We start from the raw sequence: 13,619 nt of genomic DNA on the forward strand, positions 1-13,619 counted from the left end.
GAATGTTTTCGCTAACTTGGAATGATGATGTGGCACCCCACTTTCTCTTTCCTGGCGTTTGATTGCACTTTTCATATGTCTGAATCTAAAAATGTTGCTTTTCAGACATCTTCTTTGTTTGGTATAGCCTCTTATTACATATTTGAAATGTCTACAACCAAACATTGGATGCCTTGGATCTTACTAGCGGATCTGGGTCTTGCATGTCAACCATAGAAATAGTGGGCCATCTTGGGCCCACCATTATCTGCCATCCTAGATTCTCAACCACTGAATGTTTTCGCTAACTTGGAATGATGATGTGGCACCCCACTTTCTCTCTCCTGGCGTTTGATTGCACTTTTCATATGTCTGAATCTAAAAATGTTGCTTTTCAGACATCTTCTTTGTTTGGTATAGCCTCTTATTACAGATTTGAAATTGGATTTCAAATCTTAATTTCTAAGGGGTGGAGAGACTACTTAATGCGCTCAGACCTAATTCAGAGTGCATAAAAGACATAAATTCCCTCAAAGAAATTTTAATATTACATGTTTTTGTCCTTCATGTAAATCAAATCGAACTGTCCCTGCGACCTAACAAAGCTCCACCACTGCTGCACTCTCTGCGTCTCTTGTATTCTCACCATTGCCGTTGTAACTCGCAGCGGTGGTTCTCTCTTTCTCTCTCTCTCTCTCTCTCTCTCTCTCTCTCTCTCTCTCTCTTCTCTCTCTCTCTCTCTCTCTCTCTTTCTCTCTCTCTTTCTCTCTCTCTCTCTCTCTCTCTCTCTCTCTCCTGTCTTCCCACCACTACCACTGCCACTACAAGTTGCAGTGGTGGCTCTCTCTTTCCCCTATCTTCCCGCTCTCGCTCTCTCCCTCCCTCCCTCCCTCTCTCTCTCTCTCTCTCTCCCCTGTCTTCCCACCACCGCCACTTGCAACGACGGCAGCTCTCTCTCTCTCTCCCCTCTCCCTCTCTCTCTCTCCCTCCCTCCCTCCCTCCCTTGTCTTTCCACCACCGCCACCGCTGCTACAACATGCAGCAATAATGGTTTGGTGAATAATAATAATATTTTTATTAATTATTTTAATATTTTTTAGTAAACATTAATTATTTTTTATTAAATTTACTTGTGTTATTTATTAATTATTAATTATTTTTATTAACTAGTAATTTTTAATTATTTCTTTAATTTTTAAAAATTAATAATTTATTATCTTTTATTTGTATTGTTTCAATATTATTTTGAGGTTGAAAATTATTTTTTATGAGATAATGCAAATTGAACTCAACATTTCCAAATAATATGTTCTAGGGGTAAAATAGTAAAATCAATAAATTTCAGATGGTAAAGGATTGATCCAACACAAACAAACTCATGGATTTAGATCCTCTAAAAAGTAAAAAAGCAACTATGCCTTTTTTCATATTTCAGACACTTTTAATATCTTTTTAACTTTTCAGATTTGAATTTTCAGATTTATCAAAAGCCACCTTACTCTCTCTACTCTCTCTCTCTCTAGAACCAGAAAACTCTCTCTCTTTCTTTGACTTTTTATAGTGAAACTTTAGAAACATGACTTTTAAGAGCCCGTAAATCAGTCCCAATAACCATTGTAGAAAACATCTTGCAATGAAGAACAAAGGAGATTATTCCCAATACACGACTGTAATAGCTATTGGGACCTGATCCAAACTCGATTTTAGAGTATGAATGTATGATACTTTGAGCCATGCTAGTGAAGGGATCGGCTTCGGTCAAGGTAAGCCCGTGCTCACACCGTGTGCTAACAGCCTCTTGCAACCTTGTATTGAGAATATCTCCGTATGAAATAAAGCATATAAGTATGGAGATATTGCCAATGCAAGGTTGTAAGCAAGGTTCTAAATATCGATACGGGCTGATATGCCCTATCGACGTATCGACCTATGTTGGTGGGTTTTTTTTTTATGTTTTACTTAGTTTTTTTTTTCGAAATCGGTTCAGAGTGGCCGGTTTAAGGCCTGGCTACCCTCTGAACCAGTGGCTGATCTGATACAACCCCTGATCAGGAAGCCACTGGCATGATACGTATCGGTCGATACGGTCCAATACATATCAATACTTTTACAATGGCTGTTTGAACGGGCGTTGTCCTGATAGATGCTGAACTTGCAAGTGAATTCCATGCTACGATCTTAACCATTCAACCCATCTGCCTAGGCAGGTGTATGCTGTTCTTGAGCTAACCTCTTTCCAAAATGAATGTCTGAACAACATTCATGACAATTTGTGATACATATGCCCATCAAATTTGTAAATTTTGAAAGAATTTACTAGCTTTAGGGGTTGTTATTATCGGAAAGAAAAATGATAAGGGGAGATTTGGCCCACCTGTGACATCACAACACGTAGCATTCTAGAACCAATGCATGACACCTTAGTGCCACATAGATAACGACCTTGAGCACACCTCATGCACATTGCAAGAGAGTATCGACACCATCTTGGTAGGGCCGATCTATAAGCACCTTAGCAAAAGGGGTGACCTTTCGTCTCCGACCTAACTAAGGCCTAGTTGGAGACCTACATGACGTGGTGGCCGACCTCCATTGTGTGTAGGCTATATCTTTGGATCCTTTGGGATCATGTCACCTCATCGATGGAGCTAACTCCCACCCCACCCATTTTGGAGATAACTGGATAAGCTCTATCGCTTTACGCGAAAGCCATCTCTGAGTGTGAAATCACCTCCAGACGAGGCAAACAAGTAAGCCACACCCTCTCAAAGATCTCAAACGTGCTACATGAAGTCCACAGAAACCTACGCCTATATAAATGTGTCCCATTGATCAGAGAAAATACGTGTGATTTAGCTCTCAAATTGTCGAAGCTCTCTCACTTTCAAGCATCCACATACTCTTCATTGACTTAAGCATAAGAATGCCCACCTTGAGTACTCTGACTATTCACTTACAGTTTGGCCAGCCGGCCTCACACACCGACGTTTGAACTATCTTTCTAGCAGAGAAATACCAAATCACACACCATCAAAAATTGCTAAAGCCATGAGCTTGTGATGCATGTAAAAAGTAGGCAATGCCTTTACTACCTGATAACTCGAGTAGAATGAGAAACTGAATGAGAAACTCTTCCTCTGTTTTTCTTATTTCGTCCTCTACAGGGGTTGAGAAATATATATACTCATAATACAAACATCTCCTAATTATACATAAGTTCTGGTTCTACCTCTCCTAGTTACATACAACTTAGGATGAGATTTATCCCTGAATTCAAGGGATATCCCCTAGTTTTACAGCTCACGCCAATATTCCCCTCACGTTGGTGCATACAGATCTTGGATGCCCAACTTGCCAAGTGAGCTGTAGAAGTTTTTACTGGATACAACCTTTGTAAGTATATTTGCTAACTGGTCTTCAGATTTGACAAAGGTAAATTGAATGGTTCAGTCTTCGATATTTTGTTTGATGAAATGCCGGTCCACCTCCACATGCTTTGTTCGATCATGTTGGATGGGATTTTGCGAGATGTCAATGGCAGCCTTGTTGTCGCAGAATAGGTCCATTACAAAGGTTGGGGGAAAACCAATTTCAGTCATCAATCTTCTCAACCAGAGTAGCTCGCACAACCCTTTAGCCATTCCTCAAAACTTAGCTTCAACACTTGATAGGGCCACGACCTTCTGTTTCTTACTCCTCCATGTGACTAGATTTCCTTCGACGAATGTAAAGTACCCTGAGGTGGATTTTCTATCTGAGACATTTTCGGCCCAGTCTGCATCTGTGTACCCTTCTATCTTTAGATGATCATTTTTTGAGAACATGAGTCTTTTTCCGGGTGAGGACTTCAAGTATCGAAGAATCCGCATTACAGCATTCATGTGATCTTTTCTTGGGCAGTGCATGAACTGACTCACTACGCTGACGGCGTAGGCGATGTCTGGGCGAGTATGGGAAAGGTAAATGAGTTTACCCACCAGCCTTTGGTATCTCTCCTTATTGGTAGGTACTTGGTCTGGGTAATCTCCAAGTCTATGGTTCTGAACGATAGGTGTGTCTACCGGTTTGCACTCCAACTGTCCCACTTCGGAGAGTAAGTCCAAGGTGTACTTCCGTTGGGACAGAAATATGCCTTCCTTTGATCTAGCAACTTCAATCCCTAGAAAGTGCTTTAGCCCACCTAAGTTCCTCATCTCGAACTCGGATGCCAATTGCTTATGCAATGTTGCTATTTCTCCCGAATCATTCCCTGTGATAATCATGTCATCCACATATATTATTAGGGCTGCCACCTTTCCTCGTTGGTGATTTAAGAATAGTGTATGATCTGAATTGCTTTGCTGGAAGCCATATTTTTTCATCGCAAGACTGAACCTCCCAAACCATGACCATGGAGATTGCTTTAGTCCATATAGTGCTCGCTGTAGCTTACACACAACTTGGTTCTTGGAGTTCGCTGTATAACCAGGTGGGATGTCCATGTATACCTCCTCTTCAAGATCACCATGGAGGAAGGCGTTCTTCACATCGAACTGGTGTAGTGGTCAATCAAGATTTGCGGCAAGAGATAATAAGACTCTGATCATATTCAGCTTGGCTACTGGGGAGAAAGTCTCTTGATAATCTACACCCTATGTCTGGGTATATCCTTTTGCGACCAGCCTTGCTTTGTATCTCTCGACTGCCTCACTTGCCTTGTATTTGACGGAAAATACCCATTTACACCCTATTGGTCTTTTCCCTTCAGGCAAGGTGACTAGGGTTCATATCTTGTTCTTCAGTAGTGCCTCCATCTCTTCTTGTATGGCCTAAGTCCATTTTGGGTTTGTCAAAGCTTCTTGGACACTAGTGGGAATATGATTAGAGGACAATTCTTGCACAAACGATTTTAGAGGTTTGGTGAGTCTCTTCGTTGATACATAGTTGGCAATTGGATACTTTGTCCTTCTATCCTCAATATCTGGAGAATATCTGTTTGGCGGTTTGCCACGATTATGCCTGAAAGGTAAGGTGTAGCCAACCGAAGTATCGTTAGAGCTTGAAGGAGTGGTAGGGGAGGTTACCTCAAGGATGCTTTCACGTGCTTCTGGGATATCCTCAGGGGGTGGGCTTTCCGGTACTGGCGAGGTTGGGCTCTCTACTTCTTCTGCTGGTAAAGGCGATGCTGACGTTGAGGTCTTTGTAGATACTTTTGGTGTAGTCTCTATAGGTGCTTTACCGGTTGCTTCATTGACCACCGTTTCTGTTAAAGCACTCGTATTCGGCCAGTCGAGTAAAAACTAGTTCTGTTCTTCACTTTGACTCTCCCCCTGAAGAGAAGAATTGGTTGTAGAATGAGAGTAGAAGGTTTCAGATTCCAGGAAGGTGACATCCATGGTAACATAGGTACAGTGGGTGACTGGGTCATAACATCGATACCCTTTCTAGTGTAACGCATACCCCAAGAATATACATCGAGCTGCCCGTGGATCCAGTTTTGTACGTTGATTTGGATGTAGATGCACGAACGCCACACAACCAAAAACTCGAGGTAGAATCATCAAAACAGAGGGCAATGAGACATGAGATGAAAGAGCTTGTAATGGTGTTTTAAACTGTAAGACCCGTGGGGGATTCGGTTAAGGAGGTGCACGGCGGTAGCAACAGCATCAGCCCAATGTCGGTTAGGTACATGTTCTCCAAGTAGCAAGGTGCGAGCAGTTTCGAGTATGTGCCGGTTCTTCCTTTCTGCAATGCCATTATGCTGTGGAGTTTAGGGGCATGAAGTCTCATGAAGTAATCCATGGACCCGAAAATAATTTTGGAACCGTTGATTCATGTATTCCCCGCTGTTATCAGATCGAAGTACTTGAATCTGTGATTTGAACTGAGTCTTCACCATTATATGGAAGGATTGAAAGACAGTCAGCACTTCATCTTTTTGTTTTAGCAGATATAACCATGTCATGCGAGTGCAATCATCAATAAAGATTACAAAACATCAGAATCCAGAGACTGTAGTCACTGGGGATGTCCCCCACACGTCCGAGTGAATCAAAGCAAATGGAACTTGACTTTTATTCATACTTAAGGGATAGATTGTTCTATGACTCTTAGCTAGGATGCAAGTGTTACATTGAAAAACATGCAGTTGTATATCTGAAAATAACTTCGGAAATAAATGTCTCATATAACTGAATGATGGATGTCCTAACCGGCGATGCCAAATCCAAATCTGTTGTTCCTTGGTGTTACCCTGATGATGTGTATGATGTGCTTGACCCATACTAAGATCATCCATGTAGTAGAGCCCCCGTCGCCTAGTACCACGCCCAATTATCTCCTTGGTGAGAATATCCTGAAGAAGACAGAAAGTGGGATAAATGAGCACAACACAATTCAGATCAGAGGAGATTTGACTAACAGATAGTAATTTGTGGGAGAGCGAGGGAACAAGCAAGGTGTTTTTCTAGGATATAGCAGGTGACAAAGTCACAGTGCCTACTCCTGTGACTTGAGAGATTGCCCCATTGGCATTAGTAATTGTAGTCCATCTTGGTGGTGAAGTCTTTGAAAAGTCATTAGCATCATAGGTCATGTGGTCAGTGGCTCCTGAGTAAAGTATCCATGCCTTGTTGTCAATGGTCTTATTGGGAAGATTGTTACCTAAATCCGAGAGGTGAACTTCTCCCTGTGGTGCGAATGAGACTTGAGATTCTGTTGTAACTGTTGCAGCCTTACCACTGGTTTCAGCCTTGTCTTGGCGTTTCCGAGCTTGGAGTTCATGCCACCAGTCGGGATAGCCATATAGCTTGAAGCAGTTCTCCCGGGTATGCTTTGAGTTGCCACAATGAGAGCATTTAGTACCACCAGAAGATGCTCGAGATTTAGAGGACGTACCAGATTTTTCGCTGCTTGCAGGTAGAGAGATCGTTGAAGAGGGCGTAGGTTGCCCAGTCTTAACACCTTTAGAGGACAAAATTGCTCCTGGAGTTTCAATATGGTTGCCGGTTATCATGACCCTCTGTCGGATAGCTTCTCTTTGAACATGTGGGTAAGCCTATTCAATAGTGGTAAACGGATTCATTTGGAGTACATCTGCCCGAATTTTGTCTAGTCTGTCATCAAGGCCATCCAGGAAGATATACACTCTCTCCTCTTGAAGGAGAGTATTGTACCGTTGAATATCCACCGCACACTCCATCGGATTCAGACGGAAAAAATCAATTTCTCTCCACAGTCCTTGGAGATCATTATAGTACTTTTCAAGAGACCCTCTAGACTGGCGCAAGCGGGTCACACGGCGCCGAAGATCGTATACTTGCAAGGTATCACTGCCATCAGAGTACGTGGTAGCCACAGAATCCCACACCATCTTTGTTGTAGAGAATCGAATAAAGTTACCAATCAAGGATACATTCATGGAGTTAATTAACCAACCTTTGACAATAGTGTTATCAGTGTGCCACCTTCGAAAAGTTGGGTCAATTTGTGGAGGTTGAGGTAGTTCTCCATTAATATATCCCAGTTTGTCTCTGCCAGATATATACATCTCAACAACTTGGGACCAAAGGGCATAGTTGGTGCCGTCTAACTTGATACCGATCTGAGCGGCGGAGGTTTCTACAGTTGAGATCGGTCTGTGCAGGAGTTCAGTTATTCTGGTGGTCAATTCAGTGAGAGTAGGATTATGTCGTTGTTCTCCAAACGGATCTGAGGTTTCCGAATCAGACATGATTATCAGTGGGTTGTAGCGGTAGTAGCACCTGTCGGTCTTGCAACGACAGTAATAGTAGCCAACCACCCGGGGTCCGCGGTGGGGTTGATAGTTCTGGATAGATCCACTATTGGAGTTGCAGCGGTAATGGTAGCGGGTAGAGCCACCGCCGGACTTGCAGCGGTAATAGCAGCGGTCACCCCCCGGTGACCAAGATTTCACAGCGATCAGAACCTGCGGCGGTGATAGCAGTGGTCACCTCCCAACGACCAAGTTTTCGCAGCGATCACAACCTGTAGCGGAGATAGCAGTGGTCACCTCCCGGCGACCAAGATTTCGTAGCGGTCAGAACCTGCAGCGGGGATAGCAGCGGTCACCTCCGATGGCCAAGATTTCGTAGCGACGGGGATTTGCAATGGTAATAGCAGCGGATGGAGCCTCTGCCGGCGATCAAGATTTCACAGCGTATCATATCGTCGAGTTTATCACGGATCGGTATGCTCTGATACCATGATAACTCGAGTAGAATGAGAAACTCTTCCTCTGTTTTTCTTATTTCGTCCTCTGCAGGGGTTGAGAAATATATATACTCATAATACAAACATCTCCTAATTATACATAAATTCTGGTTCTACCTCTCCTAGTTACATAGGATGAGATTTATCCCTGAATTTAAGGGATATCCCCTAGTTTTACAGCTCACGCCAATACTACCCACATATTAGGAATATCTAATATTTATCACAATGAAGTCAATGACCCAATTGTGCTAAATCCATTCATGAATCATGTTACGTCTACATGCATTAAATACATGTACATCCTAACATTATCCCATGGAAATGGCAGAGTATGGCCAGCACCAGAGCTTCTCAAAGCAATCCCTTGAATTTGTGTTATACCTCTCTCTCTCTCTCTCTCTCTCTCTCTCTCAAATCAAAGTTCTAAGAATTACTTGATATTTACTGCTTTTGTCACTCTTTCTTCTTGTTAGGTCAGTCTCAAGTATCTCAAAAATTTAATTTCCTCATAAAAGGAGTTTGCCTTCCTAACCCACATAAATTGATTAACACCAAATGGGGTTCAAAAGATGAATAAAATAGTCAAGAAGCATTCATGAATCAGATCATTTCTAAGTCTAAGCTTGGCCCATTTTTATTTCAGAAATTTGACCTTTCATTCTAATTGTACATTTCACGCAACAGAAATTGACCTTGTTGCTTAAGTAGTCAAAAGAAATTTCTTCGATTTTTTAAGTTGGGTTCATGTTCATTGGATTAAAAATTCAGAATCCAACAATTTCAAGCAAAGCCACATATGAGAAAGAAGCCTGTTTTATTTATTCATCAAAACATCAAAATGAGACACCAAAATTAAATGGAAACAATTCCAATTAATACCACTTCCAGTGAGTCAACTCATGACTTGATTGATTCTAGCTAATTTCAGGCAGAGAACTGATGTAGTTTGTTTGGTACAAATTAGGGTAAGCTAGTAACCAACCAAATTGGGCTTAACACTAAATAAAGTGGTCAGTGATCTCAATTCTCAATTCCCAAGTGGGTCATGACAATTATTTTAGAGGGAGGATTCCAATAAGTAGCAACAATCCAACAGCATTGCTCATGGAAACATTATTTTTGAAGTAACCAAAAAAAGTAAAGAGAGATCAATTGGTCATCAGCTGACTTTTCCTTGAAACCTGATGGAGCGCGATCCGGCCGGTCTTAGCTGTCCGTGACCTTGTTTCTGAACAGGGTAGCAAGGAACCTGAAACGGAGGAGATGAGGAAGCTCCGGGGGAACCCGGTGTAGCGGCTCCGAAGCTCAAGTTAGAATCCTTCAAAAGCAAGATAATACCAGATAGCGCAAAGTTTTGCATACCTTGTTTGTTGGGGGCAGGGGGCTCTTATAATCACTTCGTGCACTCGCCCCGTGGCCCTTGTCAGGTCGGGTATGATTACCCTTGTGCTTGTCAATTCGGCCGTCGTCCTTTCTGCCGGTACAGAACCGTCACTGCCTAACCATCTCTCTAACTGGAGATGGCGGTGTTAGTGGCGGTGGCAGGTGGCCGTTTAGAGTGCGGCCGCCAAACGTCAGATCCCAAGTCAGTCAGGTGCGGCGCCCTCGGGCACGGACTTCCTCAGTGTCAGGCATGGTACGACTTGTTTGGTTTGGTGCCCAGAAGGTGATGCAGAGTGCTGAGCGAGGCGAACTCTTGAGCTCGGAGGTATCTATAGGGCAGGTCAATTCGGCGAGGTGTATCCCGAACTGTTACAAGGTGGCCAGTTCGGCGAGGTATATCCCGAGCTGTTACAAGGTGGGTCAGTTCGGCGAAGTGTTTCCCGAGCTGTTACAAAGTTGGCCAGTTCGGCAAGGTGTATCCCGAGCTGTTACAAGGTGGGTCAGTTCGGCGAGATGTATCCCGAGCTGTTACAAGGTTGGCCAGTTCGGATTACTCTGGTTTTGGGAAAAGGGTGAGTTCGGGCCCCCCGTAGGGAGTTCGGTCCGCTGGTGTCCCCTTGTTCCTGCCTTAGGCTTGGCCCCTTTTGTCGAGCTATTGTTTCTACCACGTGTCGCGTAACAGTGAGGTCGGGCCAAATCTTCCTTCATCAAAACCTATCTCATTTGCCAAACTAAAGTGAACCCCAAAGCCCACAAAATACAGACAACCATTGGTGCTTTGTCTTCTTCATAATGGAGGCCTGAACCCAAACCCACCAACTCTGATAGGAGCCTCTGGGATTGAGAACATCAACAAATCTCTCTCTCTCACCTCATGTATTTATCTGATCATGCATTGAAAGGTTTTCTCTGATTTGATTAAGCAATTCAACAAGTAGGAAGAGTTGGAACTAGGAAGTGAATTGGTCCCAAACTCCCTATTCAATTTCAAGCCTCTAGCTCTAAGCAAATCAAGTTGTATGTTAGTAAATGTGACTAGAAACTAAGGGAGTTTTGTCATTAAAGATAAAATGCTTATCGAGTTTTAGGGTAAACGTCAACTAGTGTCAAAGAATGACGCCTTTGCTCTGCCAAATGGCAATTCAATGTGAAGGAACAACGACTTTATGGGATTTCCAAAAAAATATTAATTAATTAAAAATCCCTTTAAATATATAAAAAAAAAACACTTTATGTTGCTTACTTTTTTATTTCAAATAAATATTTAATTGCAAAGAGTAATGGGACGGTGCGTTTGATTGCACTTTTTAGATGTCTGAATCTGAAAAGTTTGTTTTTCAGATGTTTTGTTTGGTATTATCTCTTATTATAGATTTGAAATTGGATTTTAAATCTTAATTTCTAAGAGGCGGAGAAGTTGCTTAATGCATTCAGACCTAATTCAGAGGTGCATAAAAGACATAAATACCCTAAAAAAAATTTAATATTACATATTTTTGTCTTTCATGTAAATCGAATCAAATCCTCACTGTGAATTAAGGAAGCTCCACTGCCGCTGCACTCTCTTTCTCTCTTTCTCTCTCTCTCTCTCTTTCCTGCCACTGACTTGCAGCGGCGATGGTTCTTCTCTCTCGCTCTTGCTCTCTCTCTACCCTGTCTTCCGCCACCACAGCGGTAATATGACATCTGTTGACATTTAAAATCACTAAATTAATCTTCAACCAATTCTGTTTCACCCTTAACTTAGTCGTTGGCCAAAAACCATTGATTTCCGCTGAGTTGAACAGTCAAACTGTCATTCCATTTGACTCAAACAATTATTTTTGGCCATTTTTTATTTTAATTTTAATTTTTTAAATTGGTATAGATCGTTCATTCAAACCACATAATCAAAACAGTGACCCAGAAACTTGTGACCAAAGTGGTGGTAATTCAGTATCGGTTTTTAAAACCTTAATTTAGAATATCAATGGCCTTGAAAACTGATACATAGGGTATCTTATGATGATAATTTGAGTAAATTTGAGTAATGGCTTTTTATAATGATAATTTTTAGATCAATTGTGCATGATGTAAGTCTACCCCTCCTAAGAGCTGATGGCTGGGACCAAAATTGGAAAATGACCTTTTATAACGAGAATTGCTTGACCAATTGTGCATGATGTCAGTCTCTTCTGGTGAAACCTACTTACCTAAGCAACCTTGAGGGGATGATGTGTCAAGGTCGGGCCGGCGTAGACCATAGGCCAACCCGGTCTATATCAGGATAGTCTGGAATTATTGTTATTGTTGTGGGGTGAGGGCCAATGAGGGTGCCTCACTTTGAGAATCAATCAAAAATAGTAAGGGTGTAGCTAAAAACAAATCTATTTATGGAAATGACCATGGCCTCTGGCATTGATTTAGACCAACCAACCTTGGTTGATGGGTTATGATGGTTTTAGTCTACTAAGCAATATATGGACCCACATCACTTTAGATATTATTGGTTGGTAAGGTAAGGTGGATCCACTTTGAGAAGTGGGCATGGAGTTTAGGACTTCATATGAGAGAAAGTAGAATGAATTCAGTTAGAGAGAGAGAAATCCTAGCCACATGATCTTGGAAATTTTTTTCTTGATGCAATTGGGTCAGTGGTGGGCCAGCCAGCAACTCAAAATAGTGGTGAATGTGGAGGGAAAATTTGTAATGGGAGTTTGAACCAATGGTCATATGGGCGGTTTTCGATTTTGGATTGCAGTCAATGCAAAAGAAACTGCAAAATGCTTTATGCTAGTGGTCAGATTTCAGGAAAAACAGTTAATCAAAGAAAAAGAAAAGGAAGTCAAGCAATGGGACGAGGTGTGGACCGGATTTTAAATGGATCAACACGCATCCAATTCAGCGGGCCATAGATAAAAACAAGTTTGGCCCTTGGAGTAGTGTTTTTGAACCATCGTTGATCTGGACGGTCGAACCGTTAAGCGCAGAAATCGTCCAGGCAATCAGTTTTGTTTCACCCCTAATCCATTCCTGGGCCAAAACCCGTTGATTTGGTCAAATAACCACGGATTGGGGCGGTTGAACCATCAACCCTTTCGACCCAGACAGTGGTTCGTGAATACAACAGAGAGTGAGAGAAGAACGATCTCAAATATGAGATCACTAGATCCCATATACAACAAAGAGAAGAAGAAGAAGAAGAAGAAGAAGAAGAAGAAGAAGATTGAAAAAGCTAGAGATTGGAAAGAAATCAGATCCCAGATTTGAGATTAGTATTTCTATTGTCATCACTGTTTGTCGTTGCCGTCGCCATTATCATCACTGGTGAAGGTTGAATCCTCCTCAACCTCTTCTTTCTTCTTCCCTCTTCCTCCTTCCCTCCTTCCTTCATTTCTTTCTTTCCTTTCTCTCCTTCCTTTCCTTTTTTTTTTTCTTTTCTTTTTTTTCTTTCTTTCCTTCTTTCTTTACTTTCTTTCTTTCTTTTCTTCTTCTTTCTTTACCTGACAACCATAGCCACTCTTTTCTCATAAAAAACTATTACATAAGAGTCAAAAAGACTAACATTTGCCCTAATAATGTAACCAGTTCAAACCGTTCAACTTGGACAGTCAAACCACTAATCCGAAAATTTTGTTTTCAGGTCGGTTTTTAAAACCTTGGCTCAGAGTTGTTAGTTAACGAGGGTATTTTCAGCATTTAATAATATTATATTATAGAAAGTGACGAATTTGCCAAAGCTTGGCCAATTTGCCCAACTAACAATTTTTCTTCATATTTTGTCTAGAATCATTTACTAAAACACCCCTTATAGTTTCATGAATTTACTAAGATCTATCCTATAGTTTGTATTTTACTAAAACATCCCTCATAGTTTGCAATCAATTTACTTAATCAACATTTTATTAGATGAAAGTGGAAAATGATAATTTATTAAAATACAAATATTAAGTTAGGTTAATTAAATAAATTATAAATTATAAAGAATATTTTAGTAAAATACAAATTATGGGATAGTAAATCTATGAAATTATAGGGGATGTTATAGTAAACGATCCTTT

At 41.4% G+C, this 13,619-nt stretch overlaps 1 protein-coding gene across 1 annotated transcript; it reads right to left on the reverse strand.

The window, feature by feature from the left end:
- Nucleotides 1-7,018: 7,018 nt before the first annotated feature.
- Nucleotides 7,019-7,693, reverse strand: LOC148864876 (uncharacterized). The gene has a single exon (XM_088976342.1). It carries the CDS (start codon nt 7,691-7,693, stop codon nt 7,019-7,021), a length of 675 nt encoding a protein of 224 aa, XP_088832468.1.
- Between the last annotated feature and the right edge of the window lie 5,926 nt (nt 7,694-13,619).

Source organism: Nelumbo lutea, chromosome 3, assembly GCF_056320005.1.
Source record: "Nelumbo lutea isolate HS-2025 chromosome 3, American lotus-T2T, whole genome shotgun sequence".
In the NCBI taxonomy this organism is placed as follows: Eukaryota; Viridiplantae; Streptophyta; class Magnoliopsida; order Proteales; family Nelumbonaceae; genus Nelumbo; species Nelumbo lutea.